Source organism: Cryptomeria japonica, chromosome 3 (assembly GCF_030272615.1).
Source record: "Cryptomeria japonica chromosome 3, Sugi_1.0, whole genome shotgun sequence".
NCBI lineage: Eukaryota > Viridiplantae > Streptophyta > Pinopsida > Cupressales > Cupressaceae > Cryptomeria > Cryptomeria japonica.
The window spans coordinates 864,201,708-864,226,600 of record NC_081407.1 but is presented as its reverse complement, the minus strand read 5'-3'; the positions used below and the strand labels follow the sequence as shown (position 1 = coordinate 864,226,600).

Genomic DNA, 24,893 nt, shown 5'->3' with positions numbered 1-24,893 from the left:
CTGCTTTTGTAGCTGGTTAGACTACTCCAACTACCTTAGCTAAAGATGAAGAGAATGATTGCAAAGCAAGAGAAGCACTTTTAAGCGCATTATCAGATCAACAAATCATGGGATTATCAGATAGGTCTATTGCTAAAGCTATTTGGGATCATTTGGAAACACTAAATGAAGGACATTCCATAGTTAAGATTGCAAAACTTGAAAGCTTCCGAGTTAGGTATGAACATCTGAAAATGGAAGAAGATGAAAGGATTTCTGCTTTTATGGAAAGAGTAAATGAAATTGTTTTGGGTATTAAATGTTGTGGAGGAACTTTGAGTGAGGATGAAATTGTTTCAAAAATCTTAAGAGGATTGCCATCGACATATAAAATGAAGGTTACTGATATAAATGAGTTGAGAACAATGCCTAATACATCAGTAACTAGGGATACATTGATTGGAAAACTTTCAGCCTTTGAAATTGAGGAATTTGGTCCTGTTGCTACTATAAAAACTGATTTGGCCTTTAAAGCATCAACATCATCTGCTCCATCATTTGACAAATCAGACTAGAGAGCCTTTTATGCAAGAGAACTTGAAGAAACTAGGAAGGAGAATGAAGAACTTGAAGAACTTGAAGCACTATTTGCAAGGAAAATGCAAAAAGGTCCAGTTGGAAGTAAGTATGAAGGTAAAGCACCCTTTAAATTTTTTAACTACAATAAGATTGGTCATATGTCTTCGAGATGCCCTGATAGACATGCTAGACTAAGAGAAGAAGCAAGAAGAACATACAAGCCTAATCTTGAATATCAGAGATACAAATTTAAGAAGAACAAAGACAAAACTTGTTACATTGTTGATGATTCTAATGAGGATCCAACAGACAATGGATGGGTTTTTGTTGCTATAACAGAGGATCAACCGACACCTACTGCTCAACCAGTAGAACAAGCCCTAGCAGCTAAAGTTGAAGCAAAGGATGAATGGATCATTGACTCAGGATGCTCACATCATATGACAAGAGACAAAGGCAAATTCTTGAACTTTCAAGAATACAATGGAGGTTTAGTAAGAATTGGAGATGACAAAGCCTGTTCAATCAAAGGTAAGGGTTCAATATCTCTTGATGGTAAGCATAACATTGACAATGTCTACTATGTTGATGGATTAAAGCATAATCTTTTAAGTGTTGGTCAATTAGTTGAGAAGGGATTTCAGTTACAATTTAAAAATGGAAAATGCAAAATCATGAATAGAACTGGTTTGGAAATTGCAACCAGTAATCAGACTAGAGGTAATATCTTTCATTTGAATAACAGTGAAAAGGCATGCTTAATTGCACATATAGATGAAAGTTGGTTATGGCATAAGAGACTATGTCATGTAAACTTTGATTGCATGGTAAAAATCAGTACCTCTAAGGCAGTAAGAGATCTACCTAAAATTGTGAAACCTCATAATACAATTTGTAAGGAATGTCAATTTGGAAAACAAGTTAGAGCTAGTTTCAAAAGTATTCCAGAAAAATCCAATAATGCTCTTGATTTAATTCAATTCACACTGATTTATGTGGTCCAGCTAGAACAAAAAGCTTACAAGGTGATAGATATTTCATGCTAATTATTGATGATTATTCTAGAATGTGTTGGGTTACTTTTCTCAGAGAAAAATCAGAAGCACTTGGAAAGTTTAAAGTATTCAAAGCAATGGTTGAAAATAAAACCAGTAAGAAAATCAAATGTTTAAGATTAGATCAAGGAGGAGAATTTACATCTAAGGACTTTAATACATTTTGTGAAGTGAATGGAATCAGAACATAGTTATCAGCACCTCGGACACCACAACAGAATGGAGTTGTTGAAAGGAAAAATAGAACTATCTTGGATGCAACAAGAAGTATGTTGTCAGAAGCAAATCTACCACATGTGCATTGGAGAGAGGCAGTTAGCACTGCTATCTATACATTCAACAAAGTTCACATCAAAGGTGAAACCGATAAGACCCCTCATGAACTATGGTTTGGTAATACTCCTACTCTTAAGTATTTTAGAATTTTTGGAAGTAAATGTTATATTAGAAGAGATGAGTATATTGGCAAATTTGATCCTATAAGTGATGAAGGAATATTTCTTGGTTATTCATCTAAGAGCAAGGCATATAGATGTTTTAATAAGAGATTGCAGAAAATTGTTGAGAGTACAAATGTAAAGATTGATGAACAATTCAGAGGAACTTCAAGGTATATAGACTTTGAACCGGCCACAAAAATTGTGACAAATGAACCTACAGTGAATCCATCAGTACAAAATGAAGATCCAGTTACTCCGGTATCATCAAAGGATTCCACAATAATTGAAGAACAACAACAAACTAAGACACCCTGGTATGTAAGATAGAATCATTCTGAAGATCAAATAATTGGAAACAAATTTAAAGGAGTTATGACAAGAGGAAGATTGGCAAATGAAGAGGTATGTCTTATTTCTCAAATTGAACCATCGTCTATCCATGAGGCATGTGAAAATAAATTTTGGATTAAATCTATGGAAGAAGAATTAGGACAAATTGAGAAAAATAATACTTGGACATTAGTTCCCCAGCCTAAAGATAAAAATGTAATTGGAACCAAATGGGTATTTAGAAACAAACTTAATGAAGATGGTAAGGTTGTCAGAAATAAAGCAAGACTAGTGTGTAAGGAATATTCTCAAAAAGAAGGAGTTGATTACAATGAAACATTTGCACAGGTAGCCAGAATTGAGGCAGTTAGATTATTTTTGGCTTTTGCAGCTCACAAGGACTACAAAGTTTATCAAATGGATATTAAATGTGCATTTTTGGATGGAGATCTTGAAGAAGAAGTATATATTGAACAACCTGATGGATTTTCCTTAACAGATGACAATGATATGGTTTGCAGGTTAAGGAAAGCTCTGTATGGATTAAAACAAGCCCCAAGAGCTTGGTATGAAAGGTTGGATAAGTATCTTTTAAAGATTGGTTTTACTAAAGGAAATGCAGATAGCAATTTATATTACAAAATAACTAATGATGACATCTTGATTATTGAAGTATTTGTTGATGATATAATCTTTGGAGGAGAAGATGGATTATGTAAAAAAATTTCTATTAAAATGCAGCAAGAATTTGCAATGTCTATGATTGGAGAAATAAAATTCTTTTTAGGATTGCATATTTCACAAACTGATAAATGTATATTTTTGAGTCAATCCAAGTACTTGAAAGAATTACTAAAGAAATTTGGGATGGAGAACTCTAAACCGGTAAGCACACCTATGACTACAAATGACAAATTATCTCAAAGGGATGAATCTACACCTGTTAATCCAACTAGATACAAATCTATGATAGGAGGTCTACTGTATTTGACACAAACTAGGCCTGATATTATGAATGCAGTATGTATTGTTTCTAGATTTCAAAGTAATCCTAGGGAAAATCATGAATTAGCTGTAAAAAGGATTTTCCGGTACTTACAAGGCACAACAAATTTTGGATTATGGTATCCTAGAGATGAAAATTTTGATCTATGTGCATACATAGATGCAAATTGGGCAAGAGATGTGGATGATAGAAAAAGCACCACCGGAGGAGCATTCTTTCTTGGAAAAAGATTAGTTTCTTGGTTGGGTAAGAAACAAAGTTGTACATCTTTATCAACAGCAGAATCAGAATATGTTGCAGTAGCAACTAACTATACATAGGTACTATGGCTTAAACAAATGTTGAAAGACATAAAGGTAAAATGCAAGGAACCCATTACTATATATTGTGATAACACTGCAGCAATTGATATATCCAAGAATCCGGTATTACATTCTAAAACAAAACATGTTTCTATCAAACTTAATTTTCTAAGGGAAAAAGTTGAAGAAAAGGAGATAAAACTGGTTTATGTGAATACTAAAGAACAGCTTGCAGATATTTTCACAAAACCTTTGCCTAAGGAGACTTTTGAATATCTCAGAGATTAGCTTGGAGTCATACCACCACCGATAGAGACTTAGACAGTTGATGATTGTCATCAACCGACATAATTAAAAGACAAATTTTTTACTCCGGTCTTTTGATGAGGAAGCTACTTCTTAGGGGGAGTAGTTGGTATTTTGTATAAACTTAATTTTTGTAACTTTGGCATTTGATGTCAAAGGGGGAGATATATCTATGGAAAAACACATTATCTTTTTGAGGAGAGATTTGTATTGAAAATAAATCTTTGGATAAACACATGTTGCTCCCAGGGGAAGAAATTGTTGTCTAAGGGAGATTGTTGGTTTTTGGTATTTGGCATTTCTGTTTTGGCACTTTGATGGTTTTTCCATCTTGTGTTGCCATCAATGCCAAAGGGGGAGATTGTTGGTATTTTGGTATGGTTTTGTCAGTGATGTCAACACCTACTGAAAACAAGCACTTTGGAGATCCAGCAACATTCATCGGCAAGCAAGTAACTATTGCACAGTTACTGGTATATGGTTCACCGACGGGATATAATGTTCATTGGTACCTAGAATGATATGGAAGACACTTGATAATATCGAAGACATCATGTGGACACTTTGTTTTGAAGAATTGATCGTTGGTATATTCATATTTGCATATTTGCTTTTACCGACAAATAGGTCCAGGGTTATCTACTGTTACACCGGTAGGTTTATCCTTTTTAGATCAACATGACACGATATGGAGATGATTTATTATTGTTGTAAATACATTAAGCCGACATGTTTAATCGGTTATTGCATCAGATATTATATTGTATGTAAAATGTTTTTATTGTAATATCTTGTAGAGCCGACCTACTAAAATTGGTCTTAGGGTATGGTATAAATGTAAGATCTTATTTGTAAGATCAAGTGTGGAATGCGAAAAAGAATTGAGTAAAGGTATATGCAAGATTAAGTAGAGGTATACACAGAGACATCATTTGAAGGTGAAGCTAGGTTTTTGTAGAAGCATATCAACATTACACCAGTACTGAATCCAGCATATGAAGATGCTATTTTGTGCAGTACATTCTTATTGGATTTAATCATCCAACTATAGTCAATGTGACTCCCATTTTGTGTTTGAGCAGTGAGCTCTAGGTTGTTGGCCTTTCTGCATGTGCAAACCCCATTTATGTACACTTACTATCTGCAGTAGTATCATCTGATTATGGGTAAGGTTTCCCACCATGGTTTTTCCCCTTACAGGGTTTCCACGTACAAATATTGGTGTTATGTGTTGTGGATGACTTTATGTTTATGTTTCATGCATTAATCCTTACCGGTATAATAGTTTACTTTTAACACTGTCTAGCGGCATATTTAACTGGTTTACCGATATTAAGTATCAAGTTGGTTAATTAGTTTTTGGTTTGAATTTATTTGACAATTGATTCACCCCCCCCCCCCTCTCAGTTGTCTCCGGGACCTAACAGCATCAAGCAAACAAACAATTATCGGTTAAGATCAAATGTTTAAATGTCAACAATAGTTCCTCTTCCTTTGATCATGCATGCTTTGTCATCTCCAAATTTGACTAGACCTCAATTAAATTCTTCCAAAGATAGAAAATTCCTTTTATCTCTAGTCATATGATGTGAACATCTGTTGTCTATCACCCACTCATCCTTGTCTTCAACTTTAGCAGCAAGAGCCTTCTCTTCATTTTGAATGATAGGTTCTAGATCATCTTCCTTGATAGCTAAGAATACCCATTCCTTTCCATTTCTGAATCTACTAGTTGAATCTTTTGTCGGTTCATCATTAGAATCATCAGTCACACCTTCCTCGTCAACATAGTAGCATGATTTGTCTTTGTTCCTCCTTTACTTATGCTTGTTCTGATATTCATGGTTAGGCTTAAAAGATCTTCTAGCTTTTTCTTCAAATCTTGAATTCCTCTCAGGACATCTAGATGCAAAATGACATATCTTATTATATGCAAAACATTTGAAGGGTTATTTTCCTTCATACCTACTTCCTACCAGACCGTTAGGTAATCTTCTAGCAAACAGGGCTTCAAGTTTCTCAAGATCTTCATGTTATTTCTTCATATCCTCTAGTTCCTTTGTGTACAATTCTTTCCAGTCACTCTTGTTGGTTGATGATGTAGATGCCTTGAATGTAAAATCTCTCTTTGCAGCTCCTTGAGGACCAAATTCTTCAAACTCAAAAGAAGATAGCTTTCCAACCAAAATATTCCTATTGACAAAAGTGTTAGACATTGTTCTTAACTCATTAATTGCAGTAGCCTTCATCTTGTAAGCCGATGGCAAAGCTCTCAATACTTTAGAAACAATCTCATCTTCACTCATAGATCCACCACATCATTGAATTCCCAAGACAATTTCATTGACTCTTTCCATAAAACCAACAATTGCTTCATCTTCCTCCATTCTCGGGTTCTCATATCTCACTCGGTAACCATCAAGATTAGCAATTTTAATAGTAGGGTCACCTTCATTCATAGTCTCTAACTTATCCCATATAGATTTTGCAGATGATTTGTCTGTTAATCCCATTACTTGCTGATCTAAAAGGGCACTCAAAAAGGGCTTCTCTAGCTCTATTGTCATTTTCAATGTTCTTATCCAAGTTCGTCAGAGGAGGATTCCTAGATGTCGGATCATAAGGAGTATAGACTTTCTCAGTGATCTCCCAAATCTCCTTGCTAAGACATCTTAGATGAGTCTCCATCTGAAGCTTCCATACTCTGTAATTTGCTCCTTCAAGCCTAGGGATGTTCTTTCAGCAAGCAATTGAAGTTGAATGATTATTCACAATAGGGTCTTCCTCAAGTGGTTAATATTTTGTAGAGAGGACTAGGCTCTAATACCAATTGTTAGGATAACCAATGGACAACTGATATGGGGGGTGAATCAGTTGTCAATAGATTATGAAAATTTGAGCACTTAAAACCTTTTACCAAAATGCATAAACCAAACACCGGAATACAAGATATATCAATTAAGCACAAACATAAATCACAAACCAAATACCATGCATCCACAACACATAACACCAAGATTTGTACATGGAAAACCCAGTAAAGGGAAAAAGCACGGTAGGAAACCCTACCCACAGTCAGATGATACTTCTACAGTAAGTATGTGATTACAATAAAGGGGTCTTCACATGTAAGAAGGTAGATTGACTAGAGTGCACTGCTCATCATAAAGGAACCTCACTGACTACAAAAGATTTCCAGACTACAATCCGGAAAAAAGATTGAATTTCAAGAATAGCATCTCCTATGCCTGAGTACAGTTCCATTTAAGCTCAATACCAGAGGTCTTTGTAATGTCCCCACTTTAGCAGTTGACCAAGCATATGTGCGTTAGCCTAGCTCTACATGGTCCCAAGGGATAACGAAGGGTTTAAAGGGATCTTGGAGTGTTTTGGCCTAGTCATTTCCAGTTTGGGCCAAAACGGAGTTGATTTACTTAGTTTCAGGCATACTTACTATTTTTAGTAAGTCAGTAGGACGCAACGAAGACTAGTTTTGGTGATTGGATTCGATACTCCTCGGCGAGAGATTTCTGACGAGCTATCACTCTCACCATTCGGAGTCCGATTGCTAATATATTTTAATGCCTGAAGTGTTATTAAAGTAACATTTAATTTAATTGTAAAATATTAAAGTGTTACTTTAATATTTATTTTATGGGAATGTGTGCAAATCAAAGGGGCACCCAAGGGAGACATAAGTGAATATTTTTAATATGTTTTATATTGCACATCTTTTATCCCACATTGCTCAAGTGAGTTGGGTCGACCCTTGGAAAAAGAATAAAAAGAAGCTTTTGTGGCTTCATTCAGCATGTTGAATTTGAGAAGAAATTGATGTGTGAGTTGTAGATCCTTTCTTGGAATTAGAGGACGTCTATCCTCTCGTGTGACATTCTAGATGTCATTCCCTTGGGGTTTGGCCTTTGGAATCCATTGCTTTCAGCTTCATTAACAGGCAAATTGGGTGCATTCTGGGTGCATTTCCAGCTACAGGCAGCAACACTATTTGGGTGTATTTCCAGCTACAGGCCGCAACACTATTCACGTGGCACTATTCATGCGACACTATTCATGCAACACTATTCATGTCATTGTAGCAGCAAGATTGGAAAACATTTGATGGAGCATTATTGCTGGAGTATTTAGTGAGTTGAAAAATCTGCTATGTATTTGATTAATTCTGAAAATAATATCATATCACCAGTAGTTCAATTTCTAGTTGCATATTATTGTAGTTTCATTCTTGTTCATATTCTGTGATTTCAATTCCATGTAAAACAAACCAACATTTCTTTTCCGAAGCCATAAGGGAATTTAAAACATTAAACAGAGAAATAAGGAGTTGGATGCAAACTGTTTGATAAAATTCCTAGCAGCAGTTGGTATGGTTTTTGGGCATTCTAAGGTGTCCATTACAATGGTATCAGAGCTTGTTTTTCCTGCCATCCTGTGAGGGTTTCATGCATCCAGCACATCAGTATTACTTGAGGAGAAACAGGTCAAACACAAACCTACAAAATTCACCAGAGATTGAAGAAGAGGGTGACCTTTTTTCAGCACCAGCCATGGGTGACAGAGATGGGGAAAGGGGAGAACCTAGCACTAGGGAGATGCTCAATGATCTTGCTAGGGGTCAGAGGGAGCTCCAGGCTACATTGCAGCAGATGGCTATAGCATTTACACAACATTTGACGAGAGAAGACTGAGGTAATAATGGCAACCAAGGTAATAATGGCAACCAAGGTAATAATGCTAATCAGGGAGGTGGACAGGGTAATGGAGGTAATGGAGACGCATCGGTTAATAGGGGAACCAGGACATATGCTAGAGCAGGTTCTTCTACTACAAGACCACTCATGCCATAGTTTCCTCTGAGATAGAATGACCGGAATAATGTCGGTCGTACACAACAAGAGATTCAAAATATGATTATGGATGATTGGAGGGACTCTAGCCCTGAGCTACAGGCTGAGATGACATTCAGGGAATATATGGATGTTAGACTCAAGAATATGCCAATGAGAGGAAACTGACAACATAATTATGAGATGAGGAAGAAGTTGGGAAAGTTGTCTATTCCCTACTATGATGGTACAGGGAAGGATTCAGCACGGACATGGGTCCAGAAATTAGATACTTATTTTCAGCTTAATCCCATGCTTGAGGAGGATGCGATTAAGTATGCTGCATTGCACTTGGATGGGAGTGCACATGAGTGGTGGCACCACGGTATGGTCACATTGGCCCATAATCAGATAGACACATACGCAGAGTTCACTGAGAGGTTGATTGACAGGTTTGATATGAAGGATCCAGAACTCCATTTCATGGAGTTAGCTCAGTTGAGACAATGGGGTCCTATCAACAGTTACATCTCAGATTTCCAGAGACTATCAGTGTTGGTTACAGACATTTCAGAGAGGAGGTTGATTGTACTGTTTGTGGATGGATTGTCAAAGGCTCTTCATGGTTGGGTGAAGGGACATGATCCCCTCACATTGCAGGATGCCATTCGGAAGGCGAGAGATCTTGCACCTTCCGCTTCTAGGAGTAAGTTCACTCCTAAGGATCCACACTTCAAGAAGGATAAGGATAATAAACCTCTACATAGGGATTCTTAGCCTCAAAAAAAGGAATCAAAGAGGTTAGACAATGAGACACTGAACGAGTTGAGGCGGAAAAAACTATGTTTTCAGTGTAGGGAACCGTGGGATTTATCTCACAAGTGTCCTCTGAAGGCTAAGGCCAACTAGATGGAGTACTTCTCTGTTGAGGAGTCACAGTCAGAGGATGAGGAGCAGCAGTTAGAGTCTGATGGTGAGAGCAGTGCCACTAAGGAGGGTTCAGGGAATGAGAAGTCCCTAGCTAGATTGACAGGTGCTCAAAAGGCAATTACTTTTAAGGTGCGTGGTACCATACAGGGACAAAAGGTGGTTGCTTTGCTGGACACTGGGGCCACACATAATTTCATAGATTCACAGTTAGTGGCTAGGAGAGGGTGACAAACTGAAGAACATTCAGGATTCCCAGTCATGGTAGCTAGTGGTCACAAGTTACTATGCACACAGAAGATTACAAATCTTCGCATCAGATTGGGAGATGGTTATGAGCTCCAGGATGAGTTCTATGTTGTGAACATGGGTGATTATGACATTGTCTTAGGGATGACTTGGATGGCATCATTGAGAGAATTTACTCTCAACATGGAGAGAGTAGAGATGAGGTTCTAGCATGAGGGCAGGACCGTGGTACTCAGAGGATTATCAGATGGTAGTTGTAGGATAGTTTCTTTGAGGAGGATGGAGAGGTTGTTCAGACATGATGATGTTGAGTGGGCAGCAGAGTGCTTGATTATGCCAACATCACCAGAACCACAAGTTAAGAGTCATCTGCCTAATATGCAGGACATCCTTGATAGACATGCCAAGGTATTTAGCAGTATTCCACATGGCGTTCGTCCAGATAGGGGAATAGAGAATGTCATTGAATTAGAAGAGGGGGATAAGCCCATTATGATCACACCCTATCGTCATCCTAAGAAACACAAGGATGAGATAGAGAAATCCATCAAGGAGATGTTGGAGATGGGGCACATTAGGCCAAGCAAAAGCCCTTTTGCTTCAGCAGTTGTTTTGGTTAAGAAGAAAGATGGAACAATGCGCATGTGCATTGACTACAGGGCCTTGAACAAGAAAACCATTAAGAACAGGTACCCCATTCCAAGGATAGATGAGCTGATAGATGAGCTACATGGGGCATGCGTCTTCATAAAGATAGATTTGAGATCAGGGTATCATCAGATCAATATGAGGGCAGAGGACATTGAGAAGACAACTTTTTGGTGCCACTATGGTCATTTAGAGTATTTGGTTATGCCATTTGGGCTAACCAATGCCCCTACTACTTTTCAGAGTTGCATGAACCGGGTGTTTAGGGGGCAATTGAGGAGATATGTTTTGATTTTCTTTGATGATATTTTGGTCTTTAGCAAATCATGGGGGGAGCATTTGCAGCATCTTGAGGAGGTACTATCTATTTTGGAGAAAGAGTCCCTGTATGCCAAGGAGTCTAAGTGTGAGTTCGAGATGACATAGCTTTTGTACCTTGGTCATATTATTAGTGCAAAGGGAGTTCGGGTGGACCCTAAAAATATTAGAGCTATTGTTGATTGGCCCACGCCTACAAACCTTACTCAGCTTAAGGGGTTCTTTGGCTTATGTGGTTTTTATAGGAGGTTTATTAAGGGGTTTTCTCAGACAACTACTCCCTTGACAGATCTTACTAAGAAGGGGGCCTTCATGTGGACAGAGGTAGCATAGAGGTGTTTTGAACATTTCAAGCAGGTGATGTCTTCATGTCCAGTTCTAGCTCTACCAGACTTCACAAAGCCTTTTGAGCTTCATTCTAATACATCAAGTGATGGGATTGGAGCAGTATTGATGCAGAAGAAGCACCCCATCGCTTTTGAGAGTAGGAAGCTCTGAGGTGTGGAGAGGAGCTATTCTATTTATGATGGTGAGATGTTGGCCATCATGCATGCCTTGGCCAAATTCCGATCCTACTTGGTTGGAGGGAAGTTTGTGATCAAGACGGATCACAACAGCATAAATTATTTCATGAGCCAGCGAGACTTGAATGATAGGCAGCATAAGTGGGTCACTAAATTGTAGGCTTATGACTTTGACATTGATTTTGTTAAAGGGAAGAAGAATGTAGTAGCTGATGCCCTATCCAGAAGACCTCACATTTGTGCTCTTGCAGAGATTACAGGAGATTGGAGGGATAAGGTTATAGCAGAGTATGTCGGAGATACTTGGGCTTCAGGTTTGATTTTAGGTACTATACAAGATGATCACTATGAGGTGATAGATGGATTGATCAGATTTTAGGATAGGGTTTATTTGATTCCGTCATCACAGTTGAAAGAGGCGATACTGAGGGTATTTCATGATGCGCCTACAGCTGGGCATCCAGGGGTCTTCAAGACCTACAGGCAAATTCGAGAAAGGTTCTCATGGAGAGGGCTCAAGGATGATGTTCAGAGGTATGTCAGGGGGTGTGTAGTTTGTCAGCAGAATAAGGGAGAGCACACATTCCCTGTAGGGTTACTACAACCCTTGCCCATTCCGGATAGGAAATGGGAAAGTATTTCAATGGACTTTATCACTGGGTTGCCACGAGTGCAAGGGAGGGATTGCATCTATGTGGTGGTAGACCACTTAACGCAGTTCGCTCACTTCTTTGCTATTCTGTCCACTTACACAGCAACACAGGTGGCAGATCTTTTCTTCAAAGAGATATTCAGGTTACATGGGCTGCCTAGATTCATTGTCAGTGATCGAGATAGTAAATTTATGAGTATTTTCTGGCAAGAGTTGTTTAGGTTGTGTGGCATAGATCTTACACCCAGCACTAGTTATCATCCACAGACAGATGGGCAGATAGATATTGTGAATAAATGGGTGGAGGGATATTTGAGGAACTATGTGACTACACAGCAGAGGGCTTGGGTTAGATGGTTGCATATGGGAGAGTATTGTTACAATACTACATATCATATGTCCATCAAGATGACACCCTTCATGGCACTTTATGGTTATGAAGCACCAAGCTTCATGGATTTGGTTTTGGGAGACAGCAGGGTGCCCAAAGCCAAAGACTCATTGCAAGATAGTCAGGATATCCTGAGAGCGCTCAAGGAGAACATACAGCAGGCTCAGAATCAGTAGAAGTTGTATGCTGATCAGCATAGGGTACAACGCAGTTTTGAGGTAGGGGATATGGTGTACTTGAGGCTACAGCCATATAGGCAGTCATCGCTCAAGAGGAGCGGAGCAAAGAAGCTGAAGCCTAGATTTTATGGTCCCTACAAGGTGATTCGCAGAGTGGGCGAAGTTGCCTATGAGCTTGAGCTTCCAGAGGGTAGTCGGGTACACAATGCATTTCATGTGTCTAGGCTTAAGAAAGCTATTGGTCAGAGTGTAGTACCTTCTGCAGATTTACCCCCTTTGGATGAGGAGGGGAAGCTTGTGTTAGTACCTGAGGCTATTCTGGACACCAGAGAGAGGAAACTCAGAAACAGGATAGTGAAGGAGTATCTGGTCAGATGGAGAGGCCTATTGGAGGAAGATGCTACATGGGAGAATGAGTAGGTGATACAGCAGGCTGGACTGAGATTGCTTGAGGACAAGCAATTTCAAGGGGGGTGGACTGTAATGTCCCCACTTTAGCAATTGACCAAGCATATGTGCGTTAGCCTAGCTCTACATGGCCCTGAGGGCTAACGAAGGGTTTAAAGGGATCCTGGAGTGTTTTGGCCTAGTCATTTCCAGTTTGGGCCAAAATGGAGTTGATTTACTTAGTTTAAGGCATACTTACTATTTTTAGTAAGTTAGCAGGACACAACAGAGACTAGTTTTGGTGATTGGATTCGATACTCCTCGGTGAGAGCTTTTCGACGAGCTATCACTCGCGCCATTCGGAGTCCGATTGCTAATATATTTTAATGCCTGAAGTGTTATTAAAGTAACATTTAATTTAATTGTAAAATATTAAAGTGTTACTTTAATATTTATTTTATGGGAATGTGTGCAAATCAAAGGGGCACCCAAGGGAGACATAAGTGAATATTTTAATATGTTTTATATTGCACATCTTTTATCCCACATTGCTCAAGTGAGTTGGGTCGACCCTTGGAAAAAGAATAAAAGGAAGCTTTTGTGGCTTCATTCAACATGTTGAATTTGAGAAGAAATTGATGTGTGAGTTGTAGATCCTTTCTTGGCATTAGAGGACGTCTATCCTCTCGTGTGACATTCTAGATGTCATTCGCTTGGGGTTTGGCCTTTGGAATCCATTGCTTTTAGCTTCATTAACAGGCAACAACACTATTTGGGTGTATTTCCAGCTACAGGCCGCAACACTATTCACGTGGCACTATTCACATGACACTATTCACATAGCACTATTCATGTCATTGTAGTAGCAAAATTGGAAAACATTTGATGGAGCATTATTGCTGGAGTATTTAGTGAGTTGAAAAATCTGCTATGTATTTGATTAATTCTGAAAATAATATCATATCAGCAGTAGTTCAATTTCCAATTGCATATTATTGTAGTTTCATTCTTGTTCATATTCTGTGATTTCAATTCCATGTAAAACAAACCAACATTTCATTTCCGGAGCCATAAGGGAATTTAAAACATTAAACAGAGAAATAAGGAGTTGGATGCAAACTGTTTGATAAAATTCCTAGCAGCAGTTGGTATGGTTTTTGGGCATTCTGAGGTGTCCATTACAGTCTTAAACCTCTTACACAACCCAATTTGATCACCTATGATCGACCAAAACCTCTTCATATGATTACAACTTTATTCGTACACAAATAATCCTATAACCATAACCGTGACCATGATCTACAAAGAGATCTTACAACATATATATACAAACCCGGGACCTAAATAATTAGGTCGGCCACCTAAAAGATAATACAATAAATCCATTACATAAACCCACAAACCAATGATAACCCAAGTCGGTTTGAGACTCAAACAACATCAACCAATCAATAAATCCAATCGGTAATGCATCGGGAGCATCCATCAACATGTTACACAAACCAGTCCATAAAATAGGTCGCCATAAGCCAAATGCAACACCACCAATCAACTGAAACACGAACATGATAACCATCAGCATCTTGAGAACCTTCTAGAAGCCGCACCAACACCACTTATCAAATCCATCAAAAGATCTTCAACAAAGCTCTGTCGGTAAAACCCTTACCGGTAAATAAAAGGATTACTAGAACATATGATAACTTCCGGATCACCAAATCCCGAACCAACTAAATGAGATACACATCTGAACCAAACCAATTCCATCAATTAGAATAAACCGAAGATTGATCATATGATCAATATCACAATCCAACCACTCTATCGGAACTCGGTTGATAACCAAACAATCTAGTGTTGACATCAATGCAACACATAATCAATTCCTCCAAATTTACAACACCCATTGCCAAGTTGTTTGGGTTTGTGTCTAGTTTGCATCTACACCCTTGGCTCTACAACAAAGTGGTATTGGAGCTTAGCTTTTGATTGAAGGAGAAGAAAATTTGAAGTATGCAGAAGAGACAGTTGAAATTGTACAGATAAGATGCCTCCAAAGGGTGGGTTAATGGTTTCTAGGGATTTGAAAGTCTCGAGAGAGAAGGTGGAAGCATTAGAAGACATAAATAGAAGGAGAAGGGGGAGTGAAGAGGAGAGTGAGTTCGAAGAAGAGGAAGAGGGTGAAAGTGGAGACCCTTGGGAAAGACCTCAAGAAGAGGAGATGGCTCTTGAAGAGAGAAGGTTTATAAATTATTTGAGGACTGTAAGAGGAGATACCTCTGATGTGAAGATAGACCTACCCATGTATGGGAAAAAATAGATACTGAAGAAGTGACAGAATGGGTGGATGCTTCGAACAATTATTTTGAATACAAGGAGGTAGCGGGGGACAAAAAAGTCAAGTTTGCAAAAACCAAGTTGAAGGGATATGCTTTGACATGGTGGAATTACACCCAAGAAGAGAGGGTAAACAAAAACAAACCAAAGATAAACTCATGAGACCAGATGGTGGCCAAGTTGAAGGCACAATTCTTAGCTATAGACTATGAAATACAAGTGTTTAGGAAGTTGCAGACTCTTAAATAAAGGGATGTGGATGTTGTAGCCTATACTGAGGAATTCCATAGCCTTAGTATAAGGTATGGTCATGTGGAGAACAAGAGGGAAAAAGTGGCTAGGTACTTGAATGACCTAAGATTTTATATCCAAGATGAGATAAGCCTAGTCACTCCTAGGATAGTTGAGGAGTGTTTCCAAATGGCATGTAGGATAGAAGAGAAGTTTAAAATGAAGCAAGAGAAGCAAGGAAGAGGAAGAGGAAGGAAATTTGGGGGTAAAGCCAACTTTGGTGAAAGAGGGCAATCCTAAAGGTAACATGGTGAGTCAAGAAACCACCAAGAACAAGGCATTGAATCAAGGGGTGGCTTTAGAGGTAGAAGGTCTAATGGTAGAGGAAGACCCAATGCAAAAGGTAGGGGATCCAATGCTTTCTTTGGAAGGTGTTATAACTGCAAACAATTTGGCCACCCTTCCTTCAAATATAATGCCCAAAGAATCAAACATCAAGTTTTCATGGAGGCGAGTGTAGGACTCAAATTGTGCAAGAAGAGGTCGAGAGTGTGAATTCACCCTTAATACATGTTCTAGAGGAAGGTGAGTCATTAATGATAAGGAGGACATTGATAAAAGTACTAACAACCAAGGAACCCCCACAAAGGAGGGCACTGTTTAGGACAACTTGCAAAGCACAAGGAAAGGTATGCAAGGCAGTGGTAGATTCTGGTTCCATTGATAATCTTGTGTCTTTGGAGATGGTAGAAAAACTGAAATTGAAGAAGAACGCTCACCCTACACCCTAAAAGGTCTCATGGCTCAATAGGGGGCAACAAGTCTTGGTGAATGAGAAGACTTGGGTTGAATTCAACATTGGTGACTACAAAGACAAGATACTATATGAAATAATCCTTATGGATGTATGCCACTTACTCCTAGGAAGGCCTTGGAAATTTGATAGGAAGGCCAAGCATGATGGGGAGAAGAACACATATGTGATAATGAAGGATATCGTGTCATACACTCTTTCACCCATACAAGGAGAGGATAGGGATGACCATGAAGGACCGAGTGTGATGGTGTCAAAGGAGAAAGAGTTCTTGAAGAGTTTGAGTGAAGAAGGTATAGGCTATGCCATCATTAGGAATCCTACTTCAGTTATGACATCAACAAATGAAAAGGAGGTACCAAAAGAAGTGCAAACCTTGTTGGACAACTATGAAGACATCATTTTGGAGGAGTTACCTAGTTCATTGCCACCTACAAGGGATGCGAGTCATCATATTAATCTCATACATGGTGCAAGCTTGCCAAACAAAACAACCTATAAGATGACACCTAAGAAAAATGAGGAAATTAGAAATCAAATCCAAGAGTTGTTGACAAAGGCCTTATAAGGGAAAGCTTGAGCCCTTGTGTCGTACCTACTATTTTGGCACCCAAGAAAGATGATAGTTAGAGGTTATGTACTAGTTCAAGAGCAATAAATATGATTACAATCAAGTATAGATTTCCTATACCCTAGATGGAAGATTTAATGGATAGTCTAGGAGGTGCATGCTATTTCTCAAAGATTGATTTGAAAAGTGGGTACCATCAAATGAGAATAAGGGAAGGAGATGAATGGAAGACCACCTTTAAGACAAATGGGGGCTTATATGAGTGGATGGTAATGCCTTTTGGGCTTTCCAATGCACCTAGAACCTTCATGAGATTGATGAATGAGGTATTAAAACCCTTTATTGGAAAATTTGTGGTTGTTTATTTGGATGACATCCTTATTTTTAGTAGGTCCAAGGAAGAGTATTTGTAGCATCTTGACATGGTTGAGGAGGCTTCATGAAGAGCAATTGATGATCAACCTTCAAAAGTGTGAGTTAATGAAAGAGGAGTTGGTATACCTTGGGTTTGTGATATCAAAGGGTATTTTGAAGATGGATCCCAAAAAAGTTGAAGCTATACTTAGTTGGCCAACCCCTAGATAACAACAGAGGTAAGGAGCTTTCACGGTTTAGCGATTTTTTATATAATGTTCATAAATAATTTCAGTCACATGGTCACCTATCATAGACACCATTAAGGGAGATAAGAAGAGTAAATTCCAATGGACTAATGAGGAAGATCAAAGCTTTGAGTATTTGAAAAGGAGGGTGGCTCAGCAACCCATACTCACATTACTTGATTTTAACAAAGTATTCATCATTGAATGTGATGCAAGCAGTTATGCCATAGGGGTAGTTTTAAGTCAAGAAGGGAGACAAGTGGCATTTTTCAGTGAGAAGATGAATGAAACTAAAAGTAAGTATTCTTCATATGACTTAGAACTCTATACAATGGTACAAGTCCTCAAGAAATGGAGACATTACCTCTTTCCAAAGGATTTTATTGTTTTCACTGATAATCATGCATTAAGATTATTGAACAGTCAAGACAAATTGAACCATAGGCACATGAAGTGGGTAGAATACTTGCAAGCCTACACCTTCACAATTAAGCATAACAGAGGTCAAGAAAACAAAATTGTTGATGCTCTTAGTAGGAAGTCACTCATGGTGCAGGAGGTCCAACTCCAAAGTGTTGGTATTGATGCTTTAAAAGGTATGTATCAAGATGATGTTGACTTTAAAGATGCATTTGTTTTTTGCAATCAGTTTTTAGATGCCTTTCATAGTAAGTTTTTTGATTTTGTGTTATAAGATGGTTTACTCTTCAAAGGGGCTCAGTTGTGTGTGCTAAGGTGCTCTAAAAGAGACAATTTGGTAAGGAAGAAGCATTGTGGGAGTCTTGGTGGACACTTTGGGATTGACAAAACATTGGAGAAGGTTAGGAGATTTTATTTTTGGCCTAAAATGTAGGTAGATGTAAGGAATTTTGTAGAGAGTTGTACAATATGTCAGAGAGAAAAGGGAACTACTTCAAATCTAGGCCTCTGCCAACCTTTACACATACCAAAAAGGCCTTGGGAAAGTATAAGTATGGACTTTGTCTTAGGGTTGCCTAGGACTCAAATAGGATTTGATAGTAATTTTGTTGTGGTAGATAGGCTCAGTTAAATGACACACTTTATCCCTTGTAAATGCACTAGTGATGCCTCTAATATTATAGGACTTTTCTTCAAAGAGGTTGTGAGGATTCATGGACTTCCACTCACCATAGTTTGAGAAAAAGATTCTAAGTTTATAGGTCACTTTTGGAGGACCTTGTGGAGAAAATTGGGCACCAAGTTGACATATAGTTTTGCCTACCATCCCCAAATGGATGGACACACAAATGTAGTTAATAGGTCACTTGGAAACTTGATAAGGTGTTTTACAAAGGATCATGGTCAACAATGGGATTTAGTACTTCCCCAAGCACAGTATGCATATAAGGATTTCATTAATCAGAGCATAGGAAAGAGCCTATTTGAAGTTGTCCATGGCATGAGCCCAAGAGGGATATATGAACTCAGATATCTGAAATGTATGGAGAGGAGAAGTACAGAAGAAGAGGAGTTTGCAATAGCAATGAAAGACATCCATTAACAAGTGAGGGAAAATCTCAAGAAAAGTGTGGTGAAGTATAAAGAGAATGCATATCAAAAGAGGAGGAATCTTTAGTTTAAGGTTGGGGATATGGTGCTTCCACATATCAAGAAAGAAAGGCTACCTAAAGGCAAATACACCAAGCTAATGATGAAGAAGATTGGACCTTTCAAAGTGATCCATAAGTTTGGACAAAATTCTTATGAGATTGAACTCCCTCTGGAGTGGCTATCTCCCCTATATTTAATGTTGCTAATATTTTTCCCTTTAAGGGATTTGTTTTTGTAGGTCAAGAAGCAGGTACATCAGGAGTTGAGGATATAGAATGGATCAAAGATCTACCACCTAGCCAATCCATGAAGCTTGAAGCCATATTGGACACAAGGGAGGTCAAGAGGACAAGACATGGGGTGTACAATGAATACTTGGTCAAGTAGCATGGCTTACCAAATGAATATGCTACCTGGATGTCAAAGTAGGACATCAAATAAAATGGAGTCTTAGTTCAACAACTCATTTCATCTAGAGAATGAAATCTTTCTCACCCCAGGTGTATGGTACAGGGGCACCCAAGGGATTTCATGTGTCCTTGAGGCTATTTGGATTTTTTTTAATTTTATTTCATGTTTATTGTCATGTTAAGGTTTAATAAGGTCCTATGGACCATTTGTAATGAGTTTGAATTCAATTGGGGAGTCATGTTGGTCATTGGCCCTATATGAGCAAATGTTGTCATGATGATGTCAAAATGTAACAAACTATCAAATGTTGAAGGTAATGATGTAATTTGGCCCATTTGGCCTCCTTAGTCATGTATTTGGTGATTAGAAGTCAGTTAAGGTTGGTTCACAAAGTTTTGTCAACAATATGCAAAAGTTAAAAAACTGCTTGACAACTTTGCACTTTACATAATGTAAAGTTGGTAGATTTGTAACCTAATGGTCACTAAATTGAAAGGTTATTAGGAAAAGTTGGGAATTGATGGAGACCTATTTAAAAATATTCTATTTGGTTGGGGCTTGGTTGTTTAATAAGCTTAGGGAAAGTTTAATAAAATATACATTTTCCATGTGCAAATTCACTGTTTTTCTATGTTGCAGTGTTTGGTATGTTTCCATACAATAAAGTAATGATTGGAAACCTATGGGAGGTTGAAGAGTGGTGAGTCTAGTTTCATTTGGTGGTTATTGGGTCAAGTTTCATCTAGTATTAAGAATATTTGAGAGGATTTTGTAAAAACTGTCATGATCAAACCCTAGGAGGTAAGTGTTTTGTCACAAAAAAAATGTAAATAACCCCTCATTCCACCATTGTAAATGCCCAAATTTGGTGGAATCAGATATTGGTGAGTACTTTCAATGTTGTAGATGATTAGAAAATAAGGGGTCAAGGTTGGTGATTGTATTTGGAAATTCTAGGCCTGGCATCTCTATTTGACAGGCTTGAAACATAGACTGTGATGAGAAATTTGTAAGTTGGCTGTAATCTAGTGACTATGGGCACCCAAGACTAGTTGATTTTCTAGTTTGGTGATGCTATACAACCTCTGGACTAGTTGGTTGAGGAGTGGTGAGGATTTTGTGAGTGGGTTGCTTTGTAAAATTGACCTAATTGAACCCTTTAAACTGTTGACAACCCTATTTTGAGAGAGGCATTTCAAAGTAACATATGGTGGAATTGGGGTATGTTTTACATATCGCAAATGGGTATTTGAATATGTGTTCCTTTTGTGTCAGTCACCTATGTCCAGAAATTTATGTGTCAAAACCCCAAGAATGAGGGTTACTAGGTGTTGGGCTGTGTTGTGAAAGCAGTCCATTTGATCCTTAACAAAGGGAGTTGCAGAGTGTTTTATTGGGTTTTTTAGTGTTGTATAATGCCTTAAAGGCCATCAGACCAGTTTTCTAGTTGATGTTGCGTGTTGTCCATAAAATTTGTATTTGTAGCCATGAATGGTTGCCACCAAGTTGCTAAGTTGGATTGGGTAAGTGATCTTCCTTTGTGAATCCTTCTCATTGCCAAGTTGCTTGGGTTTGTGTCTAGCTTGCATCTACACCCTTGGCTCTGCAACAAGAACATCTCTTTACACAATGATTTCATCAAGAAACATATGATAAATCCGATGTTATGATTAAGGTGCATGATTGTTTCAGTTGTCATGCTATAGGATTTAACAGTCTTCTAGTTGAAGTTGGCACTAAGTGCTTATATTTTACCTTCGCTATTATCCCTACCTCCAATAAATTTCATGTGAAATTGGGAGATCCTTGGCTCTCTTTCATGAAATATATCCCTTCTACGTTCCATAAGTATTTGAAGTGCCCTCATAATGGGTGTATTATCATGATCAATCATATTCTTTTCTAACCAACAACAAGACATGGAAATTGCACCCTTGATTACTTTTGGCCTCAACAACTTGAACCTTTGAAACCTTGAAATAATGACCTTTTCCTATGTTATCAAAAATGAAAAAATGAGATGATATTGGCCTTGAGTAAACCCAAATATTCTACACCCATGGATATTCCTCCTCTTCATCTTGGACTTGGACTTCTTCTTGCTCCTTCTATTCCTCCTATATATGATATGGTCCCACCTCATACATCGTATAAAGGAAAATTCCCAACATCATATATCTCTCAACCTAGTGAGGTTTATTCCATCCCCATCGCCCCCCCCTACAAAGGAAGATAAGAAACCTTGTTGATTGATCCTCAACCTTAACAATTTTCAAGTTGAACTAAGAGAAATTGTAGTGCGAGAGAATGTCAAAAAAGACGTCATGCCAAGGCTCGTGAACTTTCTTCCTAAACAAATTCCTCCCTGAAGATGCCAAATGTTGATTTTGTCCCATTTGTCCAACCTTTGCCTAACCATAGGGAGGAATTTCAACTTAATCGACCATGCCAAAAGTTAAGATGAATTTCAACTTAATCGACCACGCCAAAAGTTAAAGATGTCTATGTGAAATGATGGTTTATTTCCTTTACGTGCTAAAGATCCTATTGTGATTAATTCATATGGATATTAGTATTGATGATAATGCTAAAAATGTTGATCCTAATGATTCTAATGATATGTTTGAGGTTATTGAGATTAATCATGAACTGAACTATCTTCACAACTTTCAAAAGCATTAACCGTAGCTCCTTGTGACAAACAAAGTGACTCATCATTAGAGTATAGCCCTTGTTTGGAACTTACAGTAGCTCAATCTACCATGCTCATTGTTTCTCTTCTTGCATCTTGTATACCATACTTAAGTGATGTTAAGCTAGATTAGACGGTGGACAATTTGCTTGACTAGTTTCACTTGTGCAGTAGACTCTTATGTGTGCTAGCTTCTACGTAATGTCCTTCCCTCATGATATGTTGCTTGATATGTCTTGGTGTTATGTTAGGCTATTTTTAGATGACCCTTGTTTCTCCATTGGCATAAGGTAATAAAGAGGCCAATGTGTTATGACATTCTTCTATTTTTATATGAATTATTTTATATGTTGTATCTATGTTATGCTATACATGTTCTATTGTCGTAATTGTGCCTATGTGTTGTCTACTTGGGGATGATGCAAAGCGTTGAGATCTCTATTTTTGGTCTCTACCATTGTTGACCCCCAAAAGAATTTTGTTTGTTCATCTTATGTTCTCTTCTTCCATTGTTCTTGTAGATCCACTACCTTTGGGGGGTGAGGTCAACTCAATGCAATCATACTCAATATACATGATTTATCAAATGCACATATTGACCCCAGTTAGTGGATCCCTTATATGCTTTCTCATTACTTTTTTGTGACCATTGTCCTTGATTTGTCTTTGCTTGAGGGCATATCATTGTGGCAACGTGCTTGTCTTTTGGATGCATGTATGCTACCTTAATGCTATTTCTCTCGATAAGGCATACACAGTCTCTTTAACGTGGGGGCATACACTTTGCTCATTGTTACACTTTGTTCATGCTTTCTCATTACTTTTTGTGACCATTGTACTTGATTTGTCTTTGCTTGAGGGCATATCATTGTGGTAACGTGCTTGTCTTTTGGATGCATGTATGATACCTTAATGCTATTTCTCTCGGTAAGGCATACACAGTCTCTTTAACATGGGGGCACACACTTTTCTCATTGTTACACTTTGTTCACACACCACGAGACTTGGTTTGTACACTTCTGATCACACATCATGACATTTTAGTACATACTACAATACCCATTTTGTAGTTGATTTAATTCACTTATTCAGATAATTACTTTACAAACTAAGCCTTTTGCTTTGTTATCTTTTGCACCAATTTTCTAATTCAAAATTTCCATATCAATTATTGAAAGTATGGTTGCCTCTGCACCAAAATATCAACTTGTTAATTCTCGATACAACCACTAGACTTATAAAATCCCCAAGAGGTGGTTAAGCCATGTCACAAACTCATGTGCTACGCTACACAACACAATGAGACCAAGGGCACACACCTTGCAACAATCCCCCCCAACACAAGAAAAGGGGTTTGAACCTATGACCCAAGTTCTAATACCACTTGTTATAAGTACGGCTGTCGTTGCATCAAAGATCAACTTGTTAATGATTGATAACACCACTAGACTTGTAGAATCCATATGAGGCGGTTAAGCCATGTCACAAACCCGAGCACTGCACTACACAACACAAGGAGACCAAGGGCGCACACCTTACAACACCAACATGGCTCATATTAAGAATAAGCCTTACTAAGATAACATGGTTAAACTCTATTTTCTCTTCATGTGTTGCTCCTTTTATCTTGATATTATACTGATAAGATCCTAAGTCCTTTGAGGTTTGGTGTGTCTTGCCTCTTAAATATCTTGATGATTTTTTTTCAATGCTACTCTATACTTTACCAAGTGTATGAATGTAGGCTCATACTCTTTCTTAATTCGGGGATAAATGTAGCATCATAAATTGTATCCCAATACAATTTTGTCATAACCTAAGCCCCACTTGAGTATTCCAACCTTCGTGTCGTGACACTATTTTGATTCATCTCACACAACCCTAAAATCTACATCTTCAACACCTTTCTAGGACTCTATACAAATTTTAGCCCTGATGGGCAGGATAGGGACACCCTAGGTATCTTTGCTCTCCCAAAATGGGCCCAAATTTGAACATCTCAATGATCATATTTTGGAGATAGAAAAACTCTCTCTGTGTTGACCCGCTTCAAATTTCAAACATGTTTGGTGTGGTTAGGTATAAAAGAAAGCATTATCCCCTCATTTTGGAGATCTCTCTTGTTGGAATTAAATCCCTATCAATAAAATTAAAGTGAGAAAGGAATCAAGCATATTCAAGGTAGTGAAAGAGGTTAAGTTCATATTTCAAGCATTAATGATGGCATCCATGATAAAAACATTATGAAGACATTAGACATGACAACATCAACCTTGGCATGAAGACTTCAAGGCAAGATTCAATAAGGTATCAAGCTCCAATTCAAACATTTCAATTTAGATATAGCCTTGCCCTCAAAAGGAAAGTTTTTCATTTCAATTTAGTTCCATTTCAAGTTCAATTTCAATTTCAATTCAAGGGTTAATTCCAAACTTGGGGTTTGACCTAGGCACCCAATATTAACAATACCTTTTCCCTTTTTTTTGTGCAAGCGATAGATCCAAAAGATACAAATGGGGATTTCGGTAGAGGAAATGACCATGAGCA

At 38.1% G+C, this 24,893-nt stretch overlaps 2 protein-coding genes across 2 annotated transcripts; both read left to right on the top strand.

The window, feature by feature from the left end:
• Positions 1–9,045: 9,045 nt before the first annotated feature.
• LOC131874408 (uncharacterized) lies at positions 9,046–9,999 on the top strand. Its single transcript, XM_059217771.1, has 2 exons — positions 9,046–9,471; positions 9,751–9,999. The coding sequence occupies exons 1-2, from the start codon at positions 9,046–9,048 to the stop codon at positions 9,997–9,999; spliced, it is 675 nt and encodes a 224-aa protein (XP_059073754.1).
• Positions 10,000–10,029: 30 nt separating this feature from the next.
• Positions 10,030–12,726, top strand: LOC131874407 (uncharacterized). Its single transcript, XM_059217770.1, has 2 exons — positions 10,030–10,220; positions 12,381–12,726. The coding sequence occupies exons 1-2, from the start codon at positions 10,030–10,032 to the stop codon at positions 12,724–12,726; spliced, it is 537 nt and encodes a 178-aa protein (XP_059073753.1).
• Positions 12,727–24,893: the final 12,167 nt, after the last annotated feature.